Source organism: Medicago sativa, chromosome 6, assembly GCF_051527215.1.
Source record: "Medicago sativa cultivar Bolivia chromosome 6, Bolivia_mono, whole genome shotgun sequence".
Lineage (NCBI taxonomy): Eukaryota > Viridiplantae > Streptophyta > Magnoliopsida > Fabales > Fabaceae > Medicago > Medicago sativa.
In genome coordinates this window covers 69,269,716-69,283,749 of record NC_140754.1, presented here as the reverse complement: position 1 = coordinate 69,283,749, position 14,034 = coordinate 69,269,716, and the positions used below count along the sequence as shown (strand labels likewise).

Sequence of the window (14,034 nt, the reverse complement as noted above, 5' to 3'; positions counted from 1 at the left end):
TCACATAACTTCAAGCACATTCTTGTGTAGCTTGTGATGTAAGTTCTTCCATCATGTTTCAAGTTCTTCCATCATGATTCTTGAGCTATGAATCTTCATGGAGATATGATCTTGTTGTTTCAACTGATGATATACTCATTCTACATTTTGATCGAACTGCATCTGCACTTGTCAAAACACAAGAATGGGTCAGCCAATTCCTCTTTTGGGTCACCAAAAATTTGTAAGATATAGTTATCATAACAATGCAATACAACTTCAATTTTTTGTGAATTATCTTATAAACTTGTATTATAACTTCAATTAATTGTGCAACAAAATACGCATAAAAATAATATAATCATACATTTTATCCTTCGTGCACAACCAATAAACTTACAATGATGCAAGGATATATTCAAATAATATGAATAAGAAAAACATATATTATTGATGGCATACTTTTGTTAATTCGTCGATTTGATTAAGTGATTTATAAATATTTTTATTTGAACGTCTTCATCTTGATCAACGCATTCACTTTCATCCATTGTTACAACAATCAAACTGTACCGATCGATCTACAAAGTTTGAGCAAAAACTAAACTCTTAATAAAGTTTTACAAACTATTAGATCGAGAATTTTATCGATGGGTGTTGTCATCGTTAAACTAGATGGAAGTAAAATTGAATGGTAACAAGTAGACAACAAGATTTGTTTCCGAGAGGAAGTTGACAATAAGGTTGATTTATGATCCTGTGAGAGGAATTTAAGAACTAATCATTTGTGGATTTAAAGAGGCAGCGAGATCTGGAAAAATGGTTAGTAAATAAAGACTACCAAAGAACAGAAGAACGTAAAAACAAATAATAAGAAGAATCAAGGAAGAAAATCAAGAACAAAGACGAATAGTGATAAAGGTGAAGCTTCTTTTTTTTCAAGGAAAATAAGAAGCATTATTGAAAATAATAAGAAGAAATGAATGAGAAAAATATTGTCGATGTGACCACATTTATATTGAATGTGCAACAAAAGAGAGGGTAGGCCATCAAATTTATGGACAATGGGATTGGGCTAATTTATGTTAGATACTACATCAACCAAGCCATAAAGTATTGCCCAAAAAATATCTGACTATTACTTTTTCCACCCTATGCAATTCTCACGCTCCTTTTTTTTTACGAAAATGTCCATGAGGTTTATGGATTTTAAAATCCAAAATGATTTTTCACTTATTCATATTTTATAATCCAAAATATATTTATGTATAATCAGCAATCAGATTATCTCTCATTTCAGCAGTTTTGAATTTTTCTTTTAAAAACAACCAAAAAAACAAAGCAAAAAAAAAATGCTAAACACATGTCAAATAAAATCATAAAAATACCACAAAAAAATTATAAAAATCAAATAAAACTAATGCAAATTTTTTCAGAATTTTGGATTTTGTGGGGCGGAATCCTGTAAGAAGTCCATTCTACGGGAAGTCTCGATCCTTGATTTTTTCCTGATTTTATGGCCAAATTTCGGAGCAATCGGATCAAATAGCCCGAATATTATTTTTTTGACTAGGAGCAACTAACAATGACCTAAACCAGAAGGATTAGAGTTAGGAAAATTAATATTGTCCATAAACTGGTTATCTATGTTACAATAGACTCGGAATTTATGCTGATACAGTTCGCATTATATAATCCAAACTGTTTTTCCCCTGAAAAAAGGTGTTGATGGGGTGTTCGAATTTTATAATCTGAAAAAAAAAGCAAGGAGCGCACCCTATTTTTTTTTAAAGGTTTTCGGATTATGCAATCCGAATTTGTGAAAAACTCATTTTGTCACTCTAACAAAGGAAAAACTCAGTTCAGATTCTAAAATCTGAAATCACATGGGCATTTTCGTAAAAAAAACACAGGGCGCGCGAGAAGGTGGTAGGGTAGGAAAAGTAATAGTCAAATAATCTCAACATGCATTTAAAATCCCTAATAATGGTCCTCGTGAGCTTAGTTTAGTTGGTAAGTACAATACATAATATATACAATGTCCAAGGCTCGAATCCCAGACACCACTAAAAAAAAAAAAACTCCCTTATAATAATAAGGGAAACTTTACCTTGTACGCCGAAAACTTTACCTTCACCCTACAAACCACAAAGAAAGTTAATTTTACCCTTTTATTATTTAGGCTTAAATATGTAAATGGTCCCTGTAATTTCGCGCATTTTTGGTTTTCGGCCCTGTAAGTTTTTTTGTTCTAAAATAAACCATGTATTTTGATAACCTTTTGATAACCCTGTGGCTAACGGAGCACACGTGGACTTTCATGAGTTGGCAAAGTTGATGAGATGGAATGAGAGATGATAAGTTGTTAAAATACAAGAACTAAAATCAAAAACGTAAATTGACACAGGGATGAAATTAAAAAAACATTCAGTCTTTTTCTTCCTCTCAAATTTCAGTCTTCTTCTTCCACTCAAACTTTCCCCAATCAATCCCATACCTTGCCCCCTTGAACCAAAACCCATATCCTTGAACAATGTCTTCTAATTCCATTACTCGATCATATTGTGTGTTTTGATTGTGATGTTAAGTTGAAACATTGTGTGCTACTTAAGTTTGATTAATTTAGTGATGTTTGTTGCAATTGATTGCAAAGCCATTCATAAAGTTTGTAGATAATAAAGGCAAGAATACATCTTTTTCATCCCTATTTTTTTCCACAATTCCCTCTTATTCCTCCAGATCGCTACCAATTACCATACATAAATAGTCAGATCCCTTTTCATCTTTTCTCACTCACATTCAAATTCAAACCTTAATTTCTCAAATTTTCATATGTTGAAAACGCCAGGTTGTGGAAAGGGGCATTTCAACATACACATACTTGAAAATCCAAAAGAAGTGGCACATGGGTTTCTTCCATTTTAGCAGCAAGAGACAAACAAGCAACAACAATAAGATGAGTGATCCATCTCTTATCCTTTTGAAATATCAAACTAGTAACGAGTCTATCACATAATCATTTTTTGGGTGAAATCGTGTATAATAACTCCTATTAATCGTGAAATCGTAGAATCCATGATCTTTGAATCAAATTCTCAATTCTAGTCACAGTGGAAAAGATGCGGCGTTTTCAATCGCGGGTCAGAGAAAGGAAGGAGATTGAGTTTTTTGTTGTTGGGTTTGAGACATCTTCTATGGAGAAGATGAAGAGAAAAGGTTGTTTCATTGTGACAAAGGGGGAGAAAGCAGAGCCATTTTCAACTGTGTAATTTGAACATGTGTTTGAATTGTGTAATTTTTTGTTTTTATGTAATTGATGAAGAGAGTTTGTGTTGATGAAGAGTGGGTCTTGTTGTTGTTGATTGATGATTATGAGTTTTGTTTTAAGAAAATCAGTTTCTCTTTTTCTTTCTTTTCCTGGGTTTGTTGTTGATGATTTATGAATATGGTGTGAAGATGAAGAAGACAATGAGGGAAGAAGAAGAATAATATCTTGATTTTAAATTTGAAATTTTGATATTTATGGATTTTCAATTTCGTCCCTATGTACATTTGCGTTTTTGGTTTTAGTCCCTCAAACTACTCATTTATCATTTTGTCTCTCCACGTAAGCCACAAACGCCATCCCAGCCTTCGCCACGTCGGCCTCCGTTTGTCAGCACATTGTTTTTTTTTAACAAATATTTGAAGTTGGGGACCTGTTTACCCTGATTCTCAATAATCAAACGCTGGTTTCCGAAAACGGTTAACGTGAGAAATCAATCAGTAAATCTCTGGGCATATTGTGTTTATGTTTAACAGAAAGTATGAATGCTCTTGAAGTGAACCAAAAAAGTATAAAAGTCGGGATCGAACACGCGTCGAATCCGAGAAGAAAATTGCTAAGAAAAGAGAGTAAATTGCAAGGAATTTAAAAAAAAAAGTTAAATTGTATAAATGAATGTAAAATGGTACACATATTCATACATTTGCAACTTGTTTTCTCGTTTCTCCTATAGTGCGGATAGTTTGAGTGTGTAAGTTTTGTGTGTATGCGAATTGTGACCCATTTTCCTTATGAAAAACTCTTATTTATACTAAGTAACTGCCTATACAGAAACCGTCAGGCATAACTGCCAGAAACTACCCTAGACATCTTTTGAATTTCAAATGATATCTTCTTCGACAGTAACTGTTTTTGGCTCATCGATCTGGTACAAACTTCTCTTCGATATCCTGCTTGCTCGTTGAAGCCTCTCGATCGAATGTTATTACCTCTTTAAGTCGACGAACTCGATCCAGCTTGAGCATCGAACTGATTTAGACTTCTTCAACACTTGACTCAAACTTAGTTGATTGCATTTATTGTAGCCTGTTGAAAATTTCCCCACAAAAACGTCTTTTTCGTTTGTATTTTTAGATAGAAGAAGAAAGAGGCGTTTTTGAATCTTGTCGAACGTGTCTTCTTGTCGAAACAAGTAAAATCACTTTTGTCAGTATCCAAAGGCAGTTGAAACAACATTCTATGATGTCATTAAATCCCATTTAGTGGGCCACGTCCCGATTTTCGGAACTAGCGCTTTATTCATTTCTTAATAATTGTCAATTGGGGGTATTGACACTTGTTCATTGCGTTTGCTGTTTCTAAACCTCTCAAAATTTCAACCAACAACAAATCTTCCTTCCGAATAAACCAACCCCTCGTCCATCAATCTCTCACTACTATGACGAATGATACTGATAATTCAACACAAACCCAATCAGAGCGAAGGTTACTCGATTTCTCTGCCCCAATACAATCAGGAAATGCATGGTTCGTTGAAGAAGCTGATCTGAAGGAAGAAAAAAGCTCAAATTTTGAAATCCCAGGTGCTGATTCCTCATTCTGATTTATCACATTTATATTTAGGGCATGTTGAGGAAACTCAGAGCGAAGAACTAAAAGAAATTATCCCTTGCTATAAGAAACGTTGGCCTTTAATTTTCATCTGAAACCCTAAAAATCCTTATAACCTCAACTATTTAGAAACAAGGGCTTTTAGAGCAGCCCCTAGAGTTGAAAATGTCGAAGCCTATATCAGCTGGCTTGATAAAGTTGAGAAAAATAAAGGAGGGTTTTTGAAAGAAATAGGGATTTTTGACCTGATCCAATTATCAAGATATGGTCCTAGATATCAAAAACCCATGTTACTATCTGCGCTCCACTTTTGGAACACTTCGACCAATAGTATGCAATTAGGATGTGGCATGCTCACACCTACATTGCTAGATGTTGCAGCAAATTTTAACATATATAACCAATAAAATATATCATGGATGAAAATTTTAACATATGAGCAACAAGAATTGCTTTGGGTATTAAGATCCTTCTAGTGTAAGAGCTAGTAATTTTCCATATTTCTCACTAAAGACTACACAAACCCATAGGTAGGAAATCTATCTATTGAACTCACATTAACTTGATTCTCTGCAACATGCATTCCTTGCATTCCAATCAAACCTTATCTCTTGAATCAACTTGCATCCATGGCTCTTAGCTCACCAAACCAAACCCCAAAGCTTCAATCCATTCTTCTAATTGTTTCTTGCTTGTTAAGTCAATAATATCCATGCTTGATTCACCATTGTATGAACTATGGAATCTTGAGGGAAGAAGATTGGCGGGATGGGGCGCCACTTCTAGAGAGAAGGAAGAGAGAATCCGAAATCTTAAAACCTAGAGAGAAAAACAACATGAAGTTATAAAGATTTTAACTCCAAACACCCTTATATACCTCCTTGGTGCAAATACCAAAATGCCCTTCGTCTTAATTGTGTTTAATCTGATACTGATAACTGAACCTGTACTTAACTAACACTACATCATAAAACATTTCTCGTCATAAATGAATTTCCTGAACACTCACCTCTGACACGTCCAATTGGTATAACTCCTATTGCTGACGAGTGGGATATTACACTCTACCCCCCTTAGAGAGTTTTCGTCCTCGAAATTTAGAGATCACTTACCAATCACTGTGACTAATACCTGCCATCTCTGGTTTCAGTTACATGATGTCCCATCATACACGATCAAAAGGGTCCGAAGTATACTTCTTTCAGCGAAAACATGCAACACACCCTGATTTAATCCGCATATTATCGGATACGATCCTTTCAATCCTTGAAATCTTCTCAAAACTTGGAATTATCATAAAATGTTGTGGTCGAAACTTATCCTTGCTGTGATCTCCACTAGTCGCCTCGGTTCCGTAGCCTACCCTCTTAACAGTAACTAATTGCACCACTATCTTAGTAATAACTGAAGCACTCAGAATTTGCCTTTCTACTGGGGTTCTGATGTATCTCAAGTTTGCCCTGCAATGTTTACTTGTGGTTGAAGCATCTTGTTGTCCATATACATACTCAACACATCCTTGTCACAACCATATTTTCCTAACTGATGGTTTGTTGAATTGATCCTTTTCAAGGTTTTTCCTTTCAAAATTCATGTTACTAGCTATGCTTTTCATCTATTCAGAATTTGTTCTATCTAAGATCTAAAAATCTCTTTTACTCAATTGAATTTTTTTTAGGGTGAAAAAATGATAATACAAATCCTTATATATTTACTTGCACTTCTGATATTTACCTTGCAGGCAATAGATGAAACCTCAAACCTCGTTGTTGACAAAAGAAGTCATATTCAATTGCAGGATATACATTAAGGTATAACTTTGAAAACATGTATGCTCCGTCTATTTTTGGCTCTTTTATTTTGAAACTAGCAAGTATCAACCTTCTCATTAGTACTGACATTAGATATAAGTAAAATTATTTCGCATAAACTATAAATTGTTGTGAGTTCATTTTAGAAATGATAAAGTAGAAATGGATACTTTGATAAGAATATAAAACACTTTGAAAGACACATGATATATCAGCAAGTGGTTAATAAGCTTCAGTTAAAAATATCATTTAAGAACTCGAGTTCCAAACCTGGCCGGCTCAATCATTGATTAGACTTGAATTACCTCTCGACCTAGCTAACATTAAATTTGTTGAATTTAGACTCAAAATTTGATGTTTTTGTTTCGGCAAAATTGTGGTACGATAATGTGACACGATTTGGCTCAACAGTTTGAAGGTTATGTTTATGCAAAAATCGTGGCGCGACATGCATAAATTGTGGCGTGATTTTAAATTAGGTTCAGTATTGTGATGGGGTACGAGTTCAAATCGTAACATGTATTTTCTGGATCAGAAACACTATATAAGCATTTTTTTTGACCCATTTGTTGAGAGAGCTTGGAGAATCTCATTAAAAAAAATGAGCGAACTTATAGTCTAAGAGTTTGAGTGTCTTGGTTAGATTCTAGGGTTGGAAAACAATTGTAAACACATTAGATGAGTGAAATCATTGTGTCTCTTGATCATGGAAAGAGATTCGGGAAGAGGTTATACATTAGGATTATTCTTAGAGAGCTTGTTCAAGCTAATTTCATGCAAACCTTTTGTATTTCTCTAGAAATTAACTGTTTAATAGTGAAGTGGAGAGATCTTTCTCCTCTAGATGTAAGTCATTGTTGGGTCGAACTAGGTGAACAACGTTTGGTGTGTTTGTTTCTCTTATCTCGTTTTCTTTTTCTTGTGGTTTGTGCTTTACACTTGGTTACTATATTAGATCTAGGTTTGTTGTTGTTGTTGTTGATGCTGCTGCTTGAGGCTACTTTAAAATTGGTTACTACTTCTTTTTACTCTGTACATCTAAATTTACTGATGTGAATTTTGATCTTCTAGTGCACAACAGAATTATCCAGCCCATTTTTTTTCTAGGAATGAAAGGGTTAAGACTAAAATGAAAAACAAATTCTAAGTTTATAGTATTATTATTACTTATGCTTTGGCAATTCTTTATGTAACACTAATTTTTTTTTTTTTTTGTTCTTTGTAGTTAATCTTATATATTTTGTTGCAATTGGTTTCTAAACCATGAAAACTACTTCAAATGACACAGAAGTTTAAAGCTATCCCGCAATGACAACAACAAAATATTAATGGATGGTTGAAGTGAACATCCATTTATGTGTTTCAAATAGAAAAATGTTTGGTGTATGTTCTATATAGGTGTATACACCTTGATAGAAAGAAAAATATTAATATGATATGATAGATATAATAAGTAGATGATGTGATAGGATGAGATATTTAGAGATAAATGAGGTGTTGAATGGATGTTGAAAAAGACGAGATGCTTTTTTAATTTATCATTGTTGTTTCAAATACTACTCATAGATAGTTTTTATTTGCATAACTATTTCCACTAAACAACATTCCTAAACCCCTAAAAAACAAAATTCCTAATAAAAATTTATGGTTATTTTTACTAGTCAAATAAATTAGCATAAAGGATTCTTCAAAAAATGTTACATTACTCTAACCTTGCAACATAAGAATGATATTCATCCCTTAAAAAAAAAACAAGAAGGATAATTTGACATACATAAAAATAAAAGATACATAATTCAACTTTTTTTTTTGTCATCTCACTATTTATATTTAGTATAAAATAAGAGGATTGTTATATGGTACTCCCCCCGTTTCAAAATACATGTCGCATTTTTGCAATGTGTACTATTCACATGATTTACTTTGACCTTACTTTTTAAATAATATATAAATATAAACTGTAGAATGTAAGATGTTGTTGATTTGTCTAGACAAATATTTTTAAAATATTAAATTTTTATAATTTTTTACTTTAAATAATTAAAAATATTAACGGTCAAAGTTGTGTATTGACATGTGTGAAATGGTTGACTGCGACATGTATTTTAAAACGGACGGAGTACCTGAAATCAACGCATGACTGGCAAATAAAATATGGGTAGTTGTATTATATTTTTAAAATAAATAAAAGTCAAAATACATGGGTAATTGCACTGTCAATCTTTTCCCATAAAATAATCCCTAAAAAAAGTTATTGTAAAATAAAATTAAAATCTCCCAACTTCATCTTGAGAAATTTTCCTCTATTTGTTTATTTTCCTCTATTTGTTTATTTAATCCGGGTTGTGGATATATAAATGTAGGAGCATATCTGGGATTTATGGAAATTGTGAGCAGTGAAGACTTAGAGTGGGAAGGAAACTTCGTACCCCATCATCGTTACCTTCACCTTACGAATCATAAAAATGTCAATTTAACCCTTCTATTACTTATTAATATTATCACTTTCAATCTTTCATGAGTTCAACCCCACGTTACATTTCTATTAATCAAAAATGTTTTCCGATTTGATAAATTTTTCGGAAAACTTCATTTAACATTTCCGGAAAACATAATCTATACTTTTCCTATTTGTTTTATGTATCCCAACTTAGTTAATCTTTTAATTTTTTATTGTAACTGTTAATTTTTTTTAACATTTTCGTATCCAACCATTTTAACTAAGTTTACATTTCAGAATTAGAATCATCAGCGACATGGTTGGATACATAAACGGGAGAGATCGGCGGCGGAAGGAGTTTGTGTGGACTGTAAGGTAAAAGATCATGTAGGGTATCTGCATCAGTTTAACAAAAATCAATTTTTTAAAGGGTGTTGTTGCTACCTTTCGCTCCCAAGAAGATTCGCTACTATTAAGACAAGGATGACACTACCTTCGCTAAAGAGTGAGCAACCTAGTTGGACATCCCCCGAGTAAACTTCATATGAGAATTCTGAAAAAAGAAACTACAATTTTGTTTACACCCACACATAATTATTCCAAATTCAATATTATCTAACTAAAAATAATCCTTCACTCTGAAGTGGATAAAATAGTCACAAGGAAGGGGGGTTTGAATTGTGACCCTTTAAAAATTAACCTGTAACTTAAAAAGTAATTCTCAAGTTGAAACTTGGAATGGTTAAGTTAATAACAGACTTCAGAACGTTCTGATGTCTGAGTGCAGAAACAGTTTAACAAGATAAATGTGTATGTGTGTGTTTGTGTTTGCAGTAAACAAAGAGTATAGGGAAGAGAGAATAAACACACAGAGATTTATAGTGGTTCCCCCAATGTGGGTTAGTCCACTCCTCACAATCTTGTGAGAGTTTCCACTATGATGTTTGAGATAACTTCTCAAATCATGCACCTTACAATCTTTGTTCACCTGAACAGTTACAACCCTGTATTCTCTAAGCCTCAGCAGGCATGCACCTTCTTGCTAAGTTACCCACTTAGACTTTTACACCTTCTTCTCAAACTAACACTTTAGTACCCCTAAAGCTAGATGAGACTTTCTTTTCTTCTTGCTAAGTTACCCACTTAGACTTTTACATCTTCTGCTCAAACTAACACTTTAGTACCCCTAAAGTTAGATGAGACTTTCTTTTCTTCTTGCTAAGTTACCCACTTAGATACAATAATATCATTCATTTTCAAGCCTCACATTATTTATTGAACCAATGTTGTTATCCTTTAAATGGTGATGTTGAAATATATTGGAAGAATCTTGAATAGGGGCGATATTGTACGTGAGAAGGGAAAATGACATGAGTGATTGTATCATGCTTCCACATTTGTTCATCCAATGGATTTTCAAGTACAATTTTATCGGAATAAGAGACATTCAGGTTTTGAGAATGTTGTGCCTCCCGCAGTTCCTAGTATTCCAACAAAATTTTCTTCTGATTCGCATGACAACATTAATCAACGCGTTCCTTTTTCGCTTCTCTGATTTAGTGGAGGCACCGAGACTTTCATGCCAAACCCACTTACATACCATGGGGTTAATACTTTTTTTCCACCTTTTACCTGTAAATGTTATATTTCATCTTTTTGCTAATTCAATTAAGCATAATATATTTTAAATGTTTAAATTTTTATGTAGAGATACTACGACAGAGAACTTTACAACAAACATCATAACACTAATTATATATCCGAGAGAAGAGGGAATTCAAATTTCAATTCAGCAGAAAGGTCTTCCTGACCCGGTTAGTTTCATAGGAAACGAAAAAATTTGAACTCTAATTTGAGGTGAAGGTTTTCCAGCCTTGGTCGAAATCATTACAGATGAAATGAGAAACCGTGTATCTATATGTCTCTTTCTTTGTGGCCAATGTGCCATATGACATTGATTCAGTTAGATTTGTAACTAAATTTTTCACTTTAATTTTTCATAAGGATATCATTATAAATATATAACTATTGATTATAGTTAGTAATTAAATATTCACAAGAATCTTCTTATTTATCCTCTAAGAGAACTAAGTACAAGCAAAGCTCCTGATTATCATCAATAGATATATATTTATAATGATATCCTTATCAAAAAGGTAAAGTGAAAAAGTTAGTTACAAATCTAAATGAATCAATGTCATATGACAAACTGACCACAGAGAAAGAGCCATATAGATACATGGCTTCTCATTTCATCTGTTATGATTTTGACCAAGGCTAGAAAACCTTCACCTTGAATTAGAATTCAATTTTTTTGGTTGCCTGTGAAACTAGCCGAGTTTAGAAGACCTTCCCTTGAATTGAATTTTGAATTCCCTCTTCTCTCAAATATATTATTAGTGTTATGATGTTTGTTGTAAATTTCTCTATCGCAATATCTCTACATAAAATTTAAACATTTACAATATATTACGCTTAATTGAATCAGCAAAAAAGGTGAAATATTACATTTCCATGCAAAAGGATGTAAAAAGTATTAATCTCGTAGTAAGTAAGGGGATTTGGCATGAAAGTCTCGGTGCCTCCACTAAATCAGGGAAGCAACAAAGGAACGCGTTGATTTATGTTGTCATACGAATCAGACGCAAATGTTGGAGGTATACCATGAACAACAGAAGGCACAACATTCTCATAACTTAAAGGTCTCCTATTCTAATAAAATTGTGTTTGAAAATCCATTGTATCTATAACAATGGGAGGATGATGCAAAGGCTCCTCTAATTGTCCATTCTCGGAATACAATCCCTATTTAAGATTCTTTCAATATCTTTAAACATCACTGTTTAAAGGATAGTAATATTGGTTCAATAAATAATGTGAAGCTTGAACATGACTAATATTATTGTATCTAAATGGAAGGTGTGTCACAGAGGAACATGATCTAGGTGGTGAATGAATGACATGAACATTTAAAGCATCAGATTCAACTATGGTGCTCTCTTGCCTGAAGATGTTTGTGCTCGTAGTTGATGGACAATGGAAGCCATCAAGTTGAGTAGGCTTCAGTGGTGAGGATGAAAGATTGTTCTTTGATGTTGATCTGAAGCCGGAGTGTATTTACAGATTATTGTTGGGTTCATCACATTACTATTTGTGATTATTAGAAACAGGTTGATAAACACTAACCATTTCCACTTTTAATGATCTTTTTGCACTTGGAAACTGTTGCAATTCGGGAAATTTAAGTGCATCAAGAGAGCATGCCATGTTTCGTGGTGGTGGTTGAAAAGATGCATTTTTTCTTCTTCCTGTAACAGGGATTTAGATATTAGCGATTAGAATCAAGTAAAACCTTACTTCTGTCTGGAGAAATAGTGAAAGAATGAAGCTCATTGAAAAAACAAACATAACATAACAATGATAATGAGAGTAAATGAGAGGATGATATGATTTCAATAAATTGTCTCACAGTGTCATTGTCCATCAAGACTTTAAATACATAAAATGTGTGCATAAAGTTCACTACTTGTTACCTAGGACAAGGAATTTAAATCAAAATTGACATCTCATACAACTAGAAGCTTCTAGCTACACGACCAAATGTTAAATAATGAAATTTAAACGGAATAAGAAATACTAATACTATATGTAAATATCCATTGAACTTGAGATCCTTACCTTTTTATGTATTACCCACAATGTGATGTTTTTGCTCTTTTTGCCTCATTGTTCATTGATTTTGCACCTATTTCTGCTTCCACATCTTAAGTTCAGCTACTTTCAGTCCCTTATATAAAGCAATTTTTGATCGAACTGCATCTGCACTTGTCAAAACACAAGAATGGGTCAGCAAATTTCTCTTTTGGGTCACCAAAAATTTGTAAGATATAGTTATCATAACAATGCAATACAACTTCAATTTATTGTGAATTATCTTATAAACTTGTATTATAACTTCAATTAATTGTGCAACAAAATACGCATAAAAATAATATAATCATACATTTTATCCTTCGTGCACAACCAATAAACTTACAATGATGCAAGGATATATTCAAATAATATGAATAAGAAAAACATATATTATTGATGGCATACCTTTGTTAATTCGTCGATTTGATTATGTGATTTATAAATACTTTTATTTGAACGTCTTCATCTTGATCAACACATTCACTTTCATCCATTGTTACAACAATCAAACTGGACCATCGATCTGCAAAGTTTGAGCAAAAACTAAACTCTTAATAGAGTTTTACAAACTATTAGATCGAGAATTTTATCGATGGGTGTTGTCATCGTTAAACTAGATGGAAGTAAAATTGAATGGTAACAAGTAGACAACAAGATTTGTTTCCGAGAGGAAGTTGACAATAAGGTTGATTTATGATTTTGTGAGAGGAATTTAAGAACTAATCATTTGTGGATTTAAAGAGGCAGCAAGATCTTGAAAAATGGTTAGTAAATAAAGACTACCAAAGAACATAAGAACGTAAAAACAAATTATAAGAAGAATCAAGGAAGAAAATCGAGAACAAAGACGAGTAGAGATAAAGGTGAAGCTTTTTTTTCAAGGATAAGGTGAAGCATTATTGAAAATAATAAGAAGAAATGAATGAGAAAAATATTGTCGATGTGACCACATTTATATTGAATGTGCAACAAAAGAGAGGGTAGGCCATCAGATTTATGGACAATGGGATTGGGCTAATTTATGTTAGATACTACATCAACCAAGCCATAAAGTATTGCCCAAAAAATACCTGACTATTACTTTTTCCACCCTATGCAATTCTCACGCGCCTTTTTTTTTTACGAAAATGTCCATGAGGTTTATGGATTTTAAAATCCAAAATGATTTTTCACTTATTCATATTTTATAATCCGAAATATATTTATGTATAATCAGCTATCAGATTATCTCTCAT

At 32.9% G+C, this 14,034-nt stretch overlaps 1 protein-coding gene and 1 long non-coding RNA gene across 3 annotated transcripts in view; one reads left to right on the top strand and one right to left on the bottom strand.

Moving 5' to 3' along the window:
- The window catches only part of LOC146916536 (MADS-box transcription factor 6-like), a 38,341-nt gene extending 30,134 nt beyond the window's left edge, over positions 1 to 8,207 (top strand). Inside the window, exons 7-8 of one of the 2 annotated variants that reach the window (XM_085718593.1) lie at positions 6,597 to 6,666; positions 7,892 to 8,028. In XM_085718593.1, coding sequence (XP_085574719.1) covers positions 6,597 to 6,665 — 69 coding nt within the window. In that variant the 3' untranslated portion in view covers position 6,666; positions 7,892 to 8,028. Of the gene's footprint in view, positions 1 to 6,596; positions 6,667 to 7,891 lie in introns of both variants that reach the window. The other variant, XM_085718594.1, reaches the window with a different exon arrangement.
- A 2,956-nt stretch (positions 8,208 to 11,163) lies between these two features.
- LOC146916535 (uncharacterized) lies at positions 11,164 to 13,671 on the bottom strand. The gene is made up of 3 exons (XR_015013887.1): positions 13,205 to 13,671; positions 12,785 to 12,925; positions 11,164 to 12,414 (listed from the first exon to the last, which is right to left on the bottom strand). It is a non-coding gene; the product is annotated as an uncharacterized LOC146916535 (long non-coding RNA).
- Between the last annotated feature and the right edge of the window lie 363 nt (positions 13,672 to 14,034).